A 19,479-nucleotide genomic window follows, 5' to 3' on the forward strand; every position below is an offset into this window, starting at 1 on the left:
AAATGCATCCAGTTCTTTAAAGGAAAAAGTGAAGAAGTTGGTTCTCAGTTATCCAGAATTAATAACACAGCTGGAAATTCCAAAGTGTTGCATATTTTGAGTAAAGCCACCCAACTGGTCAGAAATGGACAGACAGGCTTTGCTGATTTTACACAGTAGACCACAAATACTCAACTGACCTAAGGGTGAGGAGAATGCAAGACCCTACAGTATTTGTTTTTTCATTATCAAAAAGCATTAAATCTTGTAAAATGCAACCTTAGTGGCTATCCTTCAGCCAGGTATATATCCTATGCGTATGTTCAAGTCATGCAAGATTTCTTGCTAGATTCAGAGAAAGAACTGTTTGGTAGTCTTCTGATTATCACTATCAAATGAAGCATAAACAAGAAAGCATTTGCTCAGCAAATATATTTATTATTGTCACATAGGCTGTCTGGTCAAGTGCCTAAATGAAAAGATTCCATATAGAGTGAAGCAGTTCAGGAGATCCTGATTGTCAATGACTATGCAGATTACATTAGATTACATGACCTCCTTAAGAGAGTGCATAGAGTGCTGGACCTGGAATCAGGAAGACCTGAGTTCAAATACAACCTCAGATACTCACTAGCTGTGTGACCCTGGGTAAGGCACTTCTGCCAGCCTAAGTTCTGTTAGTTGTAAAAAGATAAGATATTGTGAAGCACTTTGCAAATCTTAAAGCACTATAGAAATGCTAGTTTTGTTATTATTAGGTCCATAGCCACTCAAGATCAGGCTTACAGTTCACACAAGGGAAAAATAAGTGGATAATATGCATATTGCTCTGATTTTGCCATGCAATTTAAATAGCCCATTTCATTAGTTTTAACATATAGTCTGGATAGACCTTGCAGATGGACAATGGAGTAAGTCTAAACATTGAGTAAGAGTGAAGATTGGATTGAATTAGAGCAATTGGTCAGTGTTTTCAAGAGAACACTTTGTTCTCTGATACTAAAAAAAAGTTAAATGAGAACCCCTGACCTAAAGGAAGGTGTCCATCTTTTAATTAGGCCCTGTAAAGAATTAATGAAAAATAAATCACATAGGATGAAAATGACAAAAAATCTCAGGTGTAATACCTCTTAGAGGTTATCTTACTCTGACTGGTACCTACAAGTCTCATCTACCATACCCCTGATGAGTGGCCATCCAGTCTTTTCTTCAAAATCTCTATGGAGGATGCCATGTACCACCTTTTAAGGCAGCCCACTTCACTTTTGGACAGCTTTAATTATTTGGAACTTTTCCCTTGTATTTTTTGCAATTTGCATTTCTATAACTTTCCCTCATTGGTCTTAGTTCTGTCCTCTGGAAGCAAGACAATAAATTTTAGTCTTCTCTGCTAGTCAAAAACACATTGTATTCCCCGTCAGTCTTTTCTTTTCTAGGCCACATGTCCAAAGTTGCCTCAGTCTTTGTATCATATGATCTGAGGCTACTTCAGTATTCTAGTTAGTCTTCTTTGAATGTTATGTAGTTTATCAATGACTTCCTTCTGGTAGTTTCTTTGTAACCACTTTATCCATATACTCTTTTAGACACTATTTAGGACCAGCTGGATTATCCCCCTTTGTACTTCCCCACCCTCTACTCCCTGCCCCTATCCACCTGCAGAAACAGATTTCAACTAAATCTTAGGGAAAAATTCCTACCAATGAGAGTTGTCCTAAAGTGGGGTGGGTTGCCTTAGGTAGCTGTCCATCCTCTGATTGTCTCCCCCCCAATCCTCATCTCCTCACCATGAAGATCTTAAAGAAGAGATTTGGTGGCCACTTATCAGAGATAATTGTAGATGGGATTTGCAGGTACCACTCGAAGGTAGAAACTACCATCTGAGATTATCATAGGGTAAAGAAGTCAGCAATGGGAGGAGAAAGGAACCATACTCTCATACGTTGGGCTGGCGTTATCATCCCCTTTCCTAAAATGCCTTTAAAACACACTTTGTAATCTAAAGGACTACAAAATAGAGTATCTGAGGAAGCAACATAAATGACCAAGTACAAGGTTAAGTTGATGAACAAGGTGGCAGTAAATCTGATTCTAAACTCCATATTATAAACTCATCTTTTTGGCTTATCATTTTGCAGTAGTTTTAAGACTGTATGCAGTCAAACCCTCTTATGTTTTTAGTAGCTGGTCTCTTATTAAATAAGATTTTACCTGGGAAATGGAAAATCATCCACATTTGGACTATATTTGAATATATAACTGCTGACTTTTCTGTGTTTTAATGGTTTACAAAGCACTTTAAGATACTTGATCTCCCTTGATGATTCAGAAATTTCATGTGGGGATTTTAACTAGGAGTTTACTCTTTAGGCCTGGAGCTTTGGGGGAAAACTTTTGCTGTTTTCACTGTCAGCTTTGTGGGTCCTTCATTCATGCTCTTTTTCCCTTCCCCTTCCTACCTGCTTGGTTTTATGAAGGAATTCTCCATCAAGGTTACTTCCTTCACTGTTTGTGCCCAAAACCCCATACTGGAGCACAGGTTTTTCTGAGTTATGCCCTTTCACAAGAGTTATGTTAGCCCACATTTAAATGTTTTAGATCATTTAAGGAGAATCAGACGTAGGAGCAATAATGAGAATGAGTTTTGGGCTGGCGATGGTATATGTATTTGTTTAGTACATTTGTTTTCTTCATAATGGAATATCTTGTTGTTGTTTTTTTTAATTATATGAAAGGGTGGAGTGGTATTGACAAATAGCTCCTGAGTAATTAGGCAATGCATTTCCAAAGTGAAAGTAGTGGAAAGGCCTGGGGATGCTATCTCTGTGATAAGCTGGGTCCTGCTGCAAAAAAAAAAAAAAAAAGAAAAAAAATACAAGATGTTGTTGTGACAGCTTAGACCTATACACAGTATGCCAGCATATTTTAAAGGGGAGGAAGGGGCGAACACCAAGCACTTGGCAAAAGAGGCTAAATTGTGACTACAAATTGAAGCTTTGCTTGCCTAGCCATTGTAGTTCATTCTGTTTTGGCACTGGCGCCTCCATTATTTCCCCTTTGTAATGTTCTCATCTCTTGCCCCGTATTTAATCCCTGCACTCTCAGCTGTTAGAGGTCTAAAGCTGGTGCTCTGCCTTACACCAGTGCTTCCCTTTCTCTGTGCATTTCAGGGGCACCACCTCCATTTTAATGCCTGCTTGAAGGATGTTGAGTATCAAGCACCCCCAAAATGGAGTCCACAGTAACATTCTCTGTGGGATAAAAAAGAAATACCCTTGCATTCATTAGGCACACAACTTGTAGAGCATAACCCCTAGTACTTAAGATCAGATAATATAAACTACTATTTATATTGCTAAAAGGTCAAATCACCTATGTGAAAGGGAGTAGTCATCATCTCATTTTAGACTTTCACATTAATTAGGCTCACTGCAAAAGTAGAAAACTAAGATGTAGTTAATTAATAAGAATTTAAATTTCAAAGACTTAACTGGATTCACTCCCAGCAAAGGTTAATAATGAATTCATGTGCAGCTTTAAAATATGACAAACAGTTTTCTGTAAAAATGCCTTTTTTTCAATATGCAAGTTATCTTTAGATGACTTTTGAAGAGAGCATACAGAAGCACTAATTTTAATTGGTCTTGTCTTAAATTGATGAGGAATAGATGGGATCCTGCCTGATACAACAGTTTTTCCTCACAAGTTTTTCCTTACTGTCCATTTGATGTTCTCCTTTTAATTTTTCCTCCTTGAAATTTACCAGGTTTACATGCATACCCTTTGACCTAGCAATACCACTGCTAGCTCTGTATCCCAAAAGAGAAAAAAAAAACAAAAAGGAAAAGGACCTTTTTGTACAAAAATAATTATAGCAGCTCTTTTTCAGGGGGTAAAGAATGAGAAAATGAGGGGATGCCTATCATTTGGGGAATGGCTGAACAAGCTGTGGTATGTGATTATGATGGAATACTATTTTACTCTAAGAAATGAGGAGTAGGAGGCTCTCAGAAAAACCTGTTAAGACTTGGAATAGGCAAAGTGAAATGTACTGTGTACAAAGTAACAGCAGTATCGTAAGGTGATCAGCTGGGAATGACTTAGCTATTCTCAGCAATAAAACGATCCAAGACAACTCTGAAGGACTCATGATGAAAAATGCTATCCATCTCCAGAGAAAGAACTTAGGGTGTCTGAATACAGATTGAAGCATACCTTTTTTTTACTTCATTTTTCCTGAGTTTTTTTTGTCTATGTTTTCTTTCACAACATGACTTATGGAAATGTTTTGCATGACTACACATGTATAACCTATATTGAATGGCTTCCCTTCCCAGTGGGGGAGTGGAGTGGGGAAGGAAAAAAAGAGAGAATTTAGAACTCAAAAGTTTTTTGTTTGTTTGTTTGTTTTTGCTTTTTTGAGGGCAATTGGGGTTAAGTGACTTGCCCAAAGTCACACGGCTAGTGTGTCAAGTGTCTGGGGTTCCTGACTCCAGGGCTAGTGCTAAATTCACTGTGCTACCTAGCTGCCCCTGGAACTCAAGTTTTTAAAATGAATGTTAAAAATTGTTTTTACATCTAACTCAGGAAAAATAAAATATTAAACATAAAAAAGAGAAGAAAAAAAAGAAATTTAGCAGTTTTGGAATTTTTAGGGCTCTAGATTAGAATGTATTTTTCTTGCATGTGACAATTTTTTTTCATTGTACCTTGTTACATACTTTATATCAACAGGTGAATGCACCAAAGCCTATCAAAAAACAAGTCAACCAAGTTCAAAGCAAGTCAAAAGATGAGAGAAGTGCTGAGTCTCATGTAACCCAGAGACAAGTACAAAAAGAGGAGAAGTTGGTTGGATTGATTAACAGTGAAACAGGTCAGGTAAGAGGGTTTTGTTTTTTGTTTTGTTTTTCCCTTAATGTTGCATTAGAATATGCCCTTTGGGAATAAAGACATTTCATTTTCTCCTGAGAGCCAAGGTTATGTGGTTTTGCTAAATAAGAGACAGAAAAATATCCAGCTGATCTAATCAAAGCAGCTGACATTGGTTATCATAGAAGCAAGATCAGAGTGAGTACATATTGTTTCCACGTGCTGTTTTCTTTCATTATCCCAAGAACATAATGAAGTGTGCTTTATTTTTTTAGGTTATGAACTGTTAGAAATACCCTGATGTAGCCTGTACTCTGGAATCAGCATCTCACAGAGCTGACCCTTGTAATCACATGCAGCTAGGTTGTAGCCTTGTCAACAGTGCTGCATTTTGCACTGATGAATGACTTACAGACTTACCGCGCTGGTGGGTGTTTGACTTATCACCCTTCAGCAGATGACTGGTTCAGACACATAACAACATCTATTACTAACCCTGGACAATAAGAAAAGGCAAAATTAAGATGAGGTCTTTTTGGACTTTTTCACACAGGTGGGTGTCTGCACTGAACAAAATGGTAATTCCCTTAAACTCTTCTTAGTAGGTGGCAGTCTGTTTTGAGCTGTGACTTTGCGTTTATATGTAAGGAAAGATAACTCACTGAAAAGCAGATGCATCTGATGATTTCTAGTTATTGCTATTCTGTTCCCCTTCCCTCCCCAGCACCTCACCCTCCCCATGTGTTTTTTGACTTGCCAAATAACTGCTTTTACTGTTTTTGCCTTTAGCCAGCATGATAGAAAATGGCAGTGGTGTTCACAGAAGTTGCTCTGAAGTGTGTGTTTTTCTAACCATTCCCAGATCATGACTGGTGTAACTTTGGTACCTTTCAGACACTGCTCTCTATTGTTCCTAAAGAATTTGTTTTGACTCTAGAGTTTTTGGTAGGGAAGCCAGTCAAGTTATGAGAATCCAGGACCCTCTCTTTAGGGCCTTTCCATTGTTGTTTACAATTGGTACAGTAATATAGGGATCCAGTAAAAATAATGGATAGAGTGCTGGGCCTGGAATTAAGGAAGACCTAAGTTCAATTCCAGCCTCAGGCTTTTACTAGCAATATGACCCAACCCTGGGCATTTGACTAAAAAACAAACCACCTACCTCAGTTTTCCCAACTGTAAAATGGGTTGTTGTAAGGAACAAATGAGATGATATTTGTAAAGTGTTTAGCTCAGTTGGCTGGTACATAATAGGTATTATATAACTACTATTGTTATTAATTGTTATTATTACTATTAAGGTGAATTTGTTTTTGGCATATCTCACTATGCTCTTTACTATGAATAAAATTAAGAGTGGTACTGCACACTTGAGAAGGTAACAGTACTGACTGTTTTAGTTAAATGTGAACATTGGGAGACTGAAAGAATAGGTCTTGTTTCATCTTTACTTCTAAAGTTGCATTTTGATAGGTAGGCCAAGGCAGAACAGTGAAGAATAAAACTTGGCCTTTAGGGTCATTGTCAAAAGGTAGTTAGTTTTAAATGCATCCCAATATCTACTATTAAATTTCATGTTGTGATGGTAAAGTTAATTAATATATACTTCATATTACTTAATGCAGATGCACACCTACATTAAGTTCAGAAAGAGATCGTTTTAATTTATGTATTTTCTTATTGGCAAATGAGATAACATATGTAAAGCACTATAAAAATACTAGATGTTATCATTATTAGATGTATCTGCTTTGAAAAATATTAAGTGTAAAAGCAAGAAGATAGCAATAACATACATTTTAAAAGAAAATTATTAAGTGAATCAAAATGGCACAATTTCCTTACTTTGTTGATATGGTTTTACTGAATGCAAAATTTAGTTTAAATGCAGGTGAAGGCAATATACTGGTATGTAGCTACATTATATACTTCTTAATTAGAGGTATTTTCCCCACTTTGGGGAGGAACACAGAATTTTAGCCCTTCACAGTGACTTTTCCCTCAGAAAGAAAATATTCTAAGGATCTGTTCATTTATCACTGTGATCATGAATTCCTATTCTGATATAAATCACAACCTCTGTAATACATATTAGTTATATTCTTAGAGTTAGAAGTAACAGTTCTTGTAGAATTGTTGTATCTAACTGAAAAACCTCTTAGAACTTAAATTAGACCAATCCTTGACTTGAAAAATCAATTAGGAAAATTGGTACAAGTTTAGTGATCAGTATATGGTGGGTAGACTGTCACTCCAGTGGTGAGAAAATGTACAGCTAAGCCTTTTTAATAACAATTTAAAACATCCCAATTATAACCTAAACTAGGAAATATAAATACAAGATAATTTCTTTTTCTTTTGTTTTTTGGAGGGGGGAAGACAGGGCAGTTGGGGTTAAGTGACTTGCCCAAGGTCACACAGCTAGTGAGTGTTAAGTTGAGACTGGATTTGAATTCAGGTCCTTGTGACTCCAGGGCCAGTGCTCTATTCACTGTGTCACCTAGCCACCCCAATTATAATTTCTTAATAATAATTTTTTTTTAATTTAAGATCAAAACTTTTAAAGTTTTTATGTATGTAAATCATTCCAATATAAAAATTAAACTGTACAGAATAGTATCTAGTATTATGACATACATGCCCACAGGATAACAGTGTATTTTCACAGTTCTGTATTACTAGTAATTGTTAAGTATATTCCCCATGTCAAGAACCTAAAAAAAAAAATTAGGATATAAAAAAGCCAGAAAACACATTTTCTTCATTCTGAATTCTCTATAGCCAGTTATCTTTATTGGGATAGTTTTGGGTAGAATTTTTGAAAATCATAGAGAACTTCTTGTATAATCATTTGTTTAGTATTAGTATAAATATGTCAACTAAATATGTATTTATTCTTCCTTAGGAAAGCACAATGAGAAGACACAAACATCAGCACCATCAAGAGTTTCTACCAGGAGTAAAAATGCTCCCCAATAAAACCAGCTATGAGAATTTTTCAAGCTCATTTCATGGACTAAATCAAGATTTTCCTAGTCCAGGTGTATCAAGGCAGCTTCCATCTTCTTATACACATGAGATGTCTACTCACCTCAGCACCAGGGCTGTGGACTTAAGAAAATATGAGAGTACAGGGTTTTGGTCCACTATTTCCCAGCTTACACTCAGTGATGAGACCAAGGCAGATGTGTATCATTACAGCTTAACCATATTTTTTCTTTTGATTTTAGTAGTTCTTTCTTTGTATTTTCTTTGAAGACATCCACTAAATTCCTTCTGGTTATCTTCTTAATTTTGTCTTCTTTACTAAAGAAATGTTTCAAGTTCTTATTTCAGGGTTTCCTTCCAGACATTTTCAATGTAATTGGCTTGGAAGAGAGAGAATATTTTTTAAGTACATAGAACATACAAAAATAAAACCTCTGAATCATAGAAATGGTGTAATGTTATATTTTGAAAAACAATTCACATTTATAAAATGTTTTAAAGGTTACAAAGCACTTTCTTCCCAACAGCCATGGGAAAAAATAAGTTGTATTATTGTGCCCCATTTTATAGATGAGGAAACTGAGGCTCACAAAAATTAAATGACTGCCACAATTTCATAGCTATTAGGTCCTGACAGCTCTACAAACTACCATGGGCGTGAGTTTTATTGATGAAAACTATAAAAGTATTTTAAAGTTGTTATGGTTTTTCAAAGTACCAAAATGTAAATTTAAAACTTTGATGATAGGTTTTATAGAAAAGTCAACTGGAAAACATTTTAGAAGTGATTACAGTATTCTTTAATTGACATTATTTTAATGTTTTATTCAGTTAGCTATAGTTAAGGACATTTACACTTACCTTACTACAGTATGGGCATTCACCAAAGATGATGTTAAAACTCTGTCTGCTAGTCAGCAGACCTCTCAACCACTTAAAGATGAGAGAGAGAAAGAGGTTATAGATTATAATCAATTCTAGAGCAACAAGGCTAATATTCAAAATAGCCAAAAATAAAATTTTTCTTCCCCTTTGTAAAGAATTGAAATGTTCTGTTTTGGCATACCAACATTTTCAGTTGCAATAATTTGCTTTGGAAAGCAAATACACGAGGAGCACATTTTTAATAGTCTTCTTATGAGGTCTGGAGATGGAGGTTCATACTCTGTCATTCTATACTTACTTTGGTGAAGGAATGACCCAAGTCTCGGAATTACTTTTGTGCACTATGTAGTACTTAGCAAATTGGTTTAAGAACAGTGGTTGTGCAGGAGTTAAGAGAAATGCCAATATCTCACCGTAGGGTTCATGTTAAAAAAAAAAAAAATATATATATATATATATATATATTCCTTTGAGTATTAGCTGTCCTCTAAACTCAGTGTGCCATCTCCTCTCTCCCTGCCTTTTTGCAGGCTGTATCCCATATCTGGACACCTGCCCTTTTCACCTCTGCCTTTTAAAATCCTTAGATTCCTTAAAATCCAGGCTTGGGCTTTACTTTCTATGGGAACCATCTGATTCCCCCAAGTTAAGTATTTTTCCCTCCTTAAATTACTTGGCACTTCCTTTTCCATGTACCTGCCGAATTCCCTTAGAATTTAAGTTCCTCAAGGGCAGGAACTACTTTGTTTTTATATCTGAATTCAATGCATCTGGCATGGAGTAAGTACTTAATGTCTGCTGATCTGAAATGGACCTGATCCAGAAGTAACACTGACTTGCACATAGTAGTGACTGATCAGTGTTCCCTAATGAGTTCTTTACAGTAGGAGGCTGTGTTAATGAAACAAGTCTTCAGTGTGCCACTGACTCAACTCCTTGGGAATCAAATGTCTTCTTTAATTATCTAGTTTCTCAGTCAATCAACAAACGTTTTAAAGTACCTACTATGGGCCAAGCACTGTGCTCAGTGGTAGGAATACACAGACAAAATGAAAGTCTTTATTCTTAAGGACATTTCATTATATTGGGAGGAAAAAAATGGGTATATGTCTATGTCTATGTATATACAAAACACCAGGTAATGAGTGGGAGAGGAAAGTAGAGACTTCGTGTAGAAAGATGTATTTGAAGGAAATGAGAGAATCTATAAAGTGTAGGTGAGAAGGGAGTGTAGACATGGGGTGCAAAGATGGGGAACTAGAAGGTCCCATGTGGGGGAAAGAAAGTGAGTCTAACTGATCTGTGGAATGTGGCAAAGGGAACGATGTCTAACAAGAGAGTCCAAATGGAGCCAGGTTATGAAGGGCCTAAAGTCCACAGGAAGCTAGTGGAATTTACTGATTTGAGGAGGGGGAAAGAGGGGGTCTTGATTAGACCTGTGCTTTTAGCAGCTGGGAGAAGGACTGACTGCAGTGGGGGAGGGACTTGAAGCAGGAAGCTCAAAAGATGTGGAGGGAGAAAAGACAATATTTGGCAACTGACTGAATATGTGAGATGAGGGACAGTAAGGAATCAAGGATAAAGAAAAATTTGTAAGACTGCATAACTGGAAGCAGCTAGACATAATTAGGTGATATAATGAATGGGATGCTAGACTTTGGGTCAGGAAAAGATGAATTTGACTCCTGCCTCTGACACAAAGCTATGTGATCTGTGTAATGGGGATAATAACAGCAACTATTCTCAGGGTTGTGAGAACAAAACAAGATGATATAAACATATATAATATCATATATGATATGTAAATATAAATAGCAGTTATAGAGCACTCTAATTATATGTAGTTATGTAGCACTTTGCAAACCATAAAGATATATATATATATTCATATACACATATCCATGTATATAACTGTAAACCATAAAGTGCTATGCTAGCTATTATTAGTAGAGTAATGTATGGTACCCTGTACTACAGAGGGGTGGGCTTTTAGTGAAAGCTAATGAGTGAGTTTCATTTTGGACATGCTAAGTTTGAGGTTCTCATGGGACATCTAGTTTGAAATGTTAACTAGGCAGCTGGACAAGGGTCAGGTATAAAGAACTGGACGTCTTCTGTTTGGAGATAATTAAACCCATGAGAGCTGAGGAGGTCACCAAGTGAGAAAACATAGAGAGATAAGAGGATCCAGTGTCCTTGGGTCCTTAGGTGTCTCCCCTTAGTTGGGGGCATGATTTTGATAGTCATCACAAGAGTCTGAGAAGGAGCCATCAGACAGGTAAAATGGGAACCCAGAAAGGAGAGAAGATCGAGGAAGGGTGGCTAAGAGTATAAAAGGCTTCATGCAGACAGGTCTGGACAGGTAAGAGTGGAGAAAAGGCCACTGGACTTGGCAATTAAGAGATTATGGATAACTTTTAATCTAGTGGGTCTAAAGCTAGCAAGAGTTGGTGAGAGAAGAACTGGACACAATGGCAGCTTGCTGTAGGAGTTAAATAATAAAAACTGACATCAGGAGGAAAACAGAATCTAGAAAGGGTTTTTTAAAAGGATTTTTTACATGGAATCACTAATTACTATCTACGTTCTCAAAGAGAACAGAAATGAAAGTAAAGCAAATACATTTTTCACTCATCAAGTAATAGAGCATCTACTGTATCCAACTTGACTTTCTTGCCATTTCGGCAATTACAATCTAATATAGGAATTAAGGCTTGCAGGTAAAAAACTCTAATGCAACATGCAGTGAGAAAGAGCAATCGATAGAAAGCACCATGAAGCTTTACAAGGGGCAGAGATGATCACACACCTTTTGCTCATCAGTGGGTTTGATAAAAGGGCTGATGAAAGAGGAAGACGTCACGACATGAGAATCAGTTTCTCATATTATCTATGTACCTTAAACGTGAGCTCTAAGCACCTGTTTACCTCATATAAGCAGGTCTGATGGAAGGGCTGTCCACACTGGGAATTATCACACACTTGATCTGGGATGGCACCTTCCAGGCGATAAGCATAACAAATTCCACAATCCATTGTGAAATCCTTCAAATGAAAACTGTAATTTAATTTCCATACTTTATTGTTTAAAATAGAAAAATTATGTGGGGCAGTTTAAGATAATGCTTAGTAATTTTTTAGGGTAAACAAGCATCATTTACAGATGATACTATCATTACTATGTATCTTCCAACAATATTTGTAAGAGAGTATTTCCTTATTCAGTTCATAACAATGGCACAATAAACTTGCTCTAAAGGATTATTTTCTTGGTTAGCATGAAGCTTGAACCTTTTAATTATTTTCCTATATTATAGTGAAATAGAACACCCAATATGTCACTGTAATATGAAAAGGCTGGGCCTTGGAATTAGTTGTTCTAGAATTTTACAGTTATACAACTAACTTTTAAAAAAATAGTTAACAACTTTGTCCAAAAATCAGCTTTAAGGTTATCTGTACAATATAGTGATAGCTAAGATTGAAAAAGCTGTACCACTACCTCCATAAGCAATTCTACTAAGCTAATTAGAACTTTATTTCAGTCATCCATATGAGAATGGTGTAGGAACACCAAACATCTCATTAGCTAACTCTGAACCTTTCCCCCACCACTTTTAATAATAATGATGTCTGTCATTAATCACCTTACTGCTATGAGGAGAATGAAAAAAAGTACACTTAAAACCACCAATCAAAGGTTAACAAGTTCTTTGATGCAACTGTTGCTTGCAGTTCAGAAATCTTTGTTACAATATTCTGCCAATTACTTCCCTTTTCAGCTTCTTTTCCTTCTGTTAGATAGAAGATCATTTGACTTTCATCAAGCTACCCTATTTAGGACAGTGTATTATTTTTGAATAACTTACAGATTTTTCCAGGATAGCACGTACTGGAAATTCAATTTCTAAAACATTTTTCAAATTCTGTAATAGGCTATTTTCTGGATCCCTAAAAGTAAAAAGTAAAAACATTTTATCCAATAACTTTCAATTCAATAATCTTTTTTAAAAAAGTACATTTAGAAGATCAGACCATGAACACAGAAAAAGAATTAAAACTTTTCTCCCAAACTTACCACATATGTATATTCTTGCTCAGCTTAATTCCTAGGGGTTTTACCACTTAAGGGGGAAAAAAATCCAACATGTCAGTTTTTCTTCCTTTTATTTTTTTTTGTAGTTCACACATTTAAATAGTACCTACTTTTAAAATTATGTGGTTAGAAAGTCCAAAAACAATTATTTTAATTGATAATCATTACTATTAGATATAATTCAAATTGCTGATATGTACATAGAGAAAAGAAGGGAGAAACAGATTACTATTTATTACTTTTAAAAATTAATACAATTAACTATATAATGCTATTTGAAGCAAAATCAAAAACATTTTAGTAGCAAACAAAGGCCACAAAGACTTAGTCTATCTTAAACAATTAGTTAAAATTAAAAAATAAAACTGTCATACCATGATCAGCACCAAGAAAGAAACATTCAGGAAGCATTGTGGGATGCCTGGGGTCTACATCTATATTTATGGAAACATTATTTCCTACAATGTAAAAGGAAGATATCAATTAAATATCATGGAAATAACATAAAATAATTATAGCTTTGGTGGGAGAAGAGAGAAAAAAGAAGGGAGAGGGTAGGGGAAGGAGGAGGAGAAAGAGAGGGAAAGAGAATTTTTTTTACAATTTCTTAAATAGGGTTAAGGAGATCAAAATTATTATTCAAAGTGGAATTCCAATTTATTGAACAGTGCTCAGAAGACTCTAATAAAAGTAGCAGGCATATTACTCTTCTAAAGATGATGTTTGCACAAATAAAATGTCATCTGAATTACGACAAAGTCTTCAAGATCTATAGTGCTACCACAAATCAGCTCACCACGAGAAAGTTAAGAAATGACAGCACTGAGTTTTAGTGCCCCTTTAAGTAAGTTTCTCTTTCATAAAACCACATGGGTCAGATGCCAAAGGAATTGATATCAAGTAAATGGTGACCACTGCCATCTGTACATTTTTAAAATCCTTAGGATGTTCAGTATATGGCCAAGCTTTATGACTGGTTTGTGAAAATACTGACTGAACTCTCCTAGAAAGGAGGCAGTTACTTTTAAGTGAAAAGAGATTTGACTCAATAGGCAAGATTCTATTCATAAAAATGAAGCCCATTTAAGCACAAATTATCTATACTGGAAAAAGTCTACAAAAAACTACTCTATTACTCAAGTTTCCCTCAGACAACTTTAGTAATCTATTAACTACTGATTTCTTCCAGTCATTATTAATACTAGTTAAAAAATGCCAGTAACGTAATGGTTGTTTGGAATGAACTGTAAGTTGTTTACTCTGTTCAAGGAAAATATTGTTTCAGCTTATATAAACATGGAAATATGATAGTTTTACATCTTATAAAAAGTCTCTTGTTGAGGTTACTCTGAAAATAAAGAATTAATATTTAAAACATAATAAAAGAAAGTAATCAGCACCAGCAGAGAAAAATGAGAAGTCCTTTGATTTAAAGAAAAAAAAAAAATCCACTATGATCCAAATAGACATTTTTTAAAAATCCAGATCTTTAAGAAATTAATTTATTTCACATTCTGAATAAAAAAGCCTTTTGTGAACTAATTAATCCAAATAATACTAATTCTTTACTTTCAAAGGGATTCCCAATGCCTTCACTTGCCTAGCCAGGAGCCAAAGTAACTAAGTTTTCAGGCAGTTGCCTGAATACTTGGTCCTTGGAGAAGGATGGCAGTGGATTATAGGTGGGTGTGTCAAAATCAATTCCTAAATCGTGGAAGGAGATAGAGGGAAAATGTAGAAAGGATATATTTGTATAATTGATACATCACTTGCCTTTTCAAGGATCGGGAGAGAGATTGGGGGGAGGGAGAGAAACTGGAACTCAAAAATTTTTTTAAATGAATATTAAAGTACAATTCTTAAAAAAAGGAAAGGATGTATTAATCTAATAAATTATGGAGAAGATAAGTGAAAAACCAATCTATATCCATTCGTACAATCACTGGAAGAAGTAGAAATAAAACAAGATAGGGAAATGAGAAGAAAATAAAATATGAGGACAACTACTTATTGAATACCTCTGAAGAAAATCTTTTCATTATTAATATCTGACAATTGTCCCAATATATCTTAATTTGGTTTATTATTTCATATTTAGTCACCTTTAGGCTTTGTGAAGCTATAAAGCAAGAAATATTATGTATAGAATAGCCCTGGGAAATAGCGTTTTCTACCCAAGCATAGTGGAATATTTGGCTGTTTTGTATATAATCCACAATGCCTTGGTAGAAACTCCTGTAATCCTAGGGCACTTTGGAAATGATTCACAGCTCAAAATCATCCCCATTGTGTTGTGAATCATCACCAGAAAGAAAAAGATACAATTGCCCTATGTGAACTGTAGTCCAAAATACAGATTTTCAAGTCAACAAGCATTTTTTAAGTGTTTACTATATTGCTCATCAAAACCAAAATTACCCTCTCCTCTAAAATAAAATGGTGGGGCAAGTATATATTCAGTATTTCATAAAAGGACAGCTAAGTCTAAAGTGCACCATTTATTGGTCTCAATCATTATCTATAAATAACAAATGACAGGACATATCTTTGTACAGTTTGCCCTAGAAGGAATAGGAGATGGGGAACAGAACAGAGCTAAAGCTCTGGAACACATAGCATCATGGTACACATCTGAAGCTCCAATCAGGGATTTGCCTAGCTACCAGTGGCTTTATTTAATTCTCTCTCCCTCTCCCCCTCCCCCTCCCCCACACAAACACATTGAACTCCACCTCCCCACCCCCTGAATATGGCATTCTACTTATATGGGTCTTCCCACAGCCAACTCCAGAGGAAGTGCATTATTTATAAATATTTTCCATTTCTAGCAAGGACTAGACACTAGGCAGTAAAGCTAGAATGGGTAGAACAAATAAATAATGTGGAAACTCGGCCAGAAGTAGCAAGGGTGGGCATATCTAGGTGTGATTTGCTTTGTACTGGAGAAGTATATCACTATTTTATAATTTTCATTATAAATCAAATCATTTTAGGTGCATGGGGAATCTTCATAAAAGAATTAGATGGTGAAGCCTTTCCAAAGTGAAGAATATTTATCTACTGACAGAACTAAATCTAATAAATCTAGATTTTCATGTTTCAATCAACTAGCAAGCATTTATTAAGCACTTAAGGATTTCAACATTAAGGATAAAAATTTTGCTTCTAAGTGATAGTATAAATACAAAAGCTCCTTTCAAACTCTGAGGTTTTACATAATTTTGTACAATCTTTTCTAGTATTTTATATACTATTTTTGAGGTCCAGGCCCTTTATTTCATTGGTATGGGGAATTCCCAGTGAGGCAACTCTCTTTACCAAAGCCAAATGGCAACTGTTTTACAAGTTAGTCTTCAGAATTATCCATGTGGCACCTGTCTCTGGGGTTAAGGCAGCCTGGGCTTTAGTTTTGCTCCTAACACAGTGGCATTGTTCCCTGGGTCAAATCACTTCAGTTAATCTCCTAGTACCTCCAAAGGATTCTCTATTTTCTTATGGTATAGGAGATACTACATAGTAAAGGAGATGTCTACATAGAATTTTCTTGCATAATATTTGCATTTTCCACACACAACAGTTAAGTCAAAATTATTCTGGGATATAAAATTTTGGTTTTTTTTTTATTTTTCAGTTTACATCATTCATTTCCACAAGATTTTGAGTTACAAATTTTCTCTCTATTTTTCCCCTACCCACCACCCCAAAACAGTGATCCCACTGAATATCCCCTCCCCCAATCTGCTCTCTTCCATATCTTCCCCCCATTCCCCCTTTGACTTTCCAGTAGGACACAGTGGATCTCTATGCCCCAGTGCCTGTATATCTTATTTCCCAGTTACATGTAAAATAATAATAATTATATATATATATATATATATATTTTAAACATTTGACTTTAAACCTTTGAATTCCAGATTCTTTCCCTACCTCCCTCGTCACCTACCCTCACTGAGAAGATAAAACAATTCAGTATAGGTTGTACATGTGTAGCTAAGCAAAACATTTTCATAGTGGATATGTTGTGAAAGACTGACTATATTTCCCTCTATCCAATCCCACCCCCCCCAGTTGTTCTATTATCTACTTTGATCCTATCCCCTTTCAAAAGCATGTGCTTCCAACTCCCCCTCCCCTCCCAGGCCTGCCCATTCCCTTCCCCCCTACTCTTCCTGTAGGGTGATATACCCTATTTAGTGTGTATGTCATTCCCTCCCTAAGCCAAATTCATTGAGAATAAGGTTGACTCATTAAAATTATGTTTAAAATAATTTGTACTTTTTGTTCCTGTTTAGTCATTTTTCAATAGTATCTGACTCTTCATAACCCCACTGGGGGTTTTCTTGGCAAAGATGATGAAGTGGTTAGCCATTTCCTTCTCCAATTCATTTTACTGATGAGGAAACTGAAACAGGCAAACCAGAGTAAGTGATTTGCCCAGGGTCACACAGTTATTACATAAGGAAGAAGAAGATGGGTCTTCCTGCCTCCAGGTCACACTACCTAGCTGCCCTTGTTCATTTCCAGAGTAAGGATAAAGGCCACACATATCCAAAGACTGGCATTTCATGAGGGAAATATTAGAAAATCTTTATTACAGCAATATTGTGTCAAATTCAGTGCTCCACCTAACTGCACTCAATTTGTACTTTACCTTTTAATATTCAAGTCTAGCACATTAGCACTATACAAAGAAGTCAGCTCACAATTGAATAGATACCTTTTTTCTTTTTTTTTAAGCAAAACAAAGCCAACTAATTTTTTTTTTTTAAGTAACTTGCTCAAGATTACACAGCCAGTTATTTCTGGGTGTGGTGCTGAGTATCTGAGCCCAGATTTGATCCCCAGGTCATCCCAACACTGGGGCCGGTGCTCTTACTTGCTGAGCCACCTGGCCGCCCCTAAGCAATTGGAGTTAAGTAACTTGCTCAAGGTTACACGGCCAGGTGTTTCTGGATGGGTGCTAAGTGTCTGAGCCCGGATTCGATCCCCAGGTCATCCCAACACTGGAGCCAATGCTCTTACTCACTGTGCTACCTGACTGCCCCTACCAACTACTTTTTAAAAAAAATTATTTTTTTAATTGTTGCTTTCTACTTACCAATTGATATTCTTCTCATAGTTGCACTTCGTGTAGGTTTTTCTGGCTCAAGAATCCAAGTTTTCTGATCAATCTCATCCATGACATCCCAGAATGACTTTAGTGATTCTAATGCCGCCAAAAACTGACTATGAATGTTTGTTAATGAACTCTGTGGGAAGATGAAGGTTAATTAGTCATATGATTTTCTAATAAAGGAGTATGACTTCTTTCCCTTAAAATGGAACACAGTCACAAATGTTTAAGATTTCACTTTCAGCTTAAATTGTTCTGTGGTTGGCAACTGTCAGTTTATCTTCTCCCCACTCTTACTTAGGACTTGCTGGTTCTAGATTCTTTTTTTTTTTTTAAAGTTGAACATACATCTACAAACTTTAGGAAAAGAATGATTCTTCTAAAAGCATATACTTTTGGCCATTATTACTACATACAGAATGGTAATGACTAAACTACATATATTACATATACGTATACGGTTTTATGTTCCTATTAGGCTGTATCTTCAGGATGCTTGTCATACAATTCCAGCATGAAATAATTTTTTGTAATTTCCTTCAAACTGTAGTTACCAAATCAAATGAAGTGCTAGTTGTAATTTGATTAAACTAGATCTGCTTTAAATGCCATTAGTATATAACTTTGTTATGCACTTCACTGAAGCAAAAGTATAGAAATGATTTTACATTTCTTTCATGAATTCAAATGGTAATTACAAACAATATTTTTCTCTACATTTAACTTTTAACCACTCTTTGAACTCAGTGTTTCGGACATTAAACATTTTATCAATTTGCTTAAACACATTTTCCGTAAGTGAGAATTAAAGTACAGTATCACTTTATTTCAATGATTGAAAATATCATTTTAAAGAAAAAACTATGTAGCAAGTTAGTAGTTCTTCCTAAAGTTCCTATTAAAAAATCATAAAGTATGTTCAACGCAGTTAATTACTATATAAAAGTTTTCTCCTTTTAAATTTATTTTTAATTTACAACATTCAGTTCCACAAGTTTTTGAGTTCCAAATTTTCTCCTCCTCCCTTTATTCTTCCCTCCCCCCTGCCACAGCAGCATGCAATCCAATATAGGTTCTACATATACCTTCACATTAAACATTAGCTAAATTGTAAAGAAAATTATAACCAATGGAATGAACCATGAAAAAGAAGAAAGAAAACCAAAAATATATTAAAGTTTTTGTTTCTGACAGAATGATGAACAGCAGGATACAGTTTCTTTTGGGGGAGGATGCAAATGGAGAGGTCATATTTCCATCAAATCTACTTAGAAGGAAAACTCAAAGCTTTTATTTATATATTCTAAGCCGTTAGAAATGTTTAGAAAACCTTCTATATAAAATTTATTTACTGTTTCAAAGATATACATATAATATGATCTGATAAAATGTAATATGATATGATATAGCAGATAGAGCATAACATCATGCTGAGATGGCTTCTTTTAGAACCTCCACAGAAGTACATTTCTGATGAAGAGAACAGATGGTGAAGTAAAGACCTTTCAGCTCTTCACCTTTCTCCTTACCAAACTTTTCAAGTATA

General features: G+C 35.4%; 2 protein-coding genes across 6 annotated transcripts in view; one reads left to right on the plus strand and one right to left on the minus strand.

Annotated features, from left to right (window-relative positions):
• Positions 1-8,287, plus strand: part of VRK2 (VRK serine/threonine kinase 2) — a 92,761-nt gene extending 84,474 nt beyond the window's left edge. For 3 of the 4 annotated variants that reach the window (XM_069071767.1, XM_069071768.1, XM_069071770.1), the window contains 2 exons: positions 4,714-4,860; positions 7,757-8,287. In XM_069071767.1, coding sequence (XP_068927868.1) covers positions 4,714-4,860; positions 7,757-8,107 — 498 coding nt within the window. In that variant the 3' untranslated portion in view covers positions 8,108-8,287. The remainder of the gene's footprint in view (positions 1-4,713; positions 4,861-7,756) is intronic. The other variant, XM_069071769.1, reaches the window with a different exon arrangement.
• The window catches only part of FANCL (FA complementation group L), an 81,027-nt gene continuing 69,154 nt past the window's right edge, over positions 7,607-19,479 (minus strand). For both annotated transcript variants that reach the window (XM_069071771.1, XM_069071772.1), the window contains 7 exons: positions 17,919-18,069; positions 13,195-13,278; positions 12,803-12,848; positions 12,594-12,675; positions 11,653-11,769; positions 8,701-8,772; positions 7,607-8,219 (listed from right to left, as the gene is read on the minus strand). In XM_069071771.1, the coding sequence (XP_068927872.1) occupies positions 8,184-8,219; positions 8,701-8,772; positions 11,653-11,769; positions 12,594-12,675; positions 12,803-12,848; positions 13,195-13,278; positions 17,919-18,069 (588 nt within the window). In that variant the 3' untranslated portion in view covers positions 7,607-8,183. The remainder of the gene's footprint in view (positions 8,220-8,700; positions 8,773-11,652; positions 11,770-12,593; positions 12,676-12,802; positions 12,849-13,194; positions 13,279-17,918; positions 18,070-19,479) is intronic.

Source organism: Petaurus breviceps, unplaced genomic scaffold, assembly GCF_028583685.1.
Source record: "Petaurus breviceps papuanus isolate PSGF00001 unplaced genomic scaffold, PetGlider_PUasm1.0 90842, whole genome shotgun sequence".
NCBI lineage: Eukaryota > Metazoa > Chordata > Mammalia > Diprotodontia > Petauridae > Petaurus > Petaurus breviceps.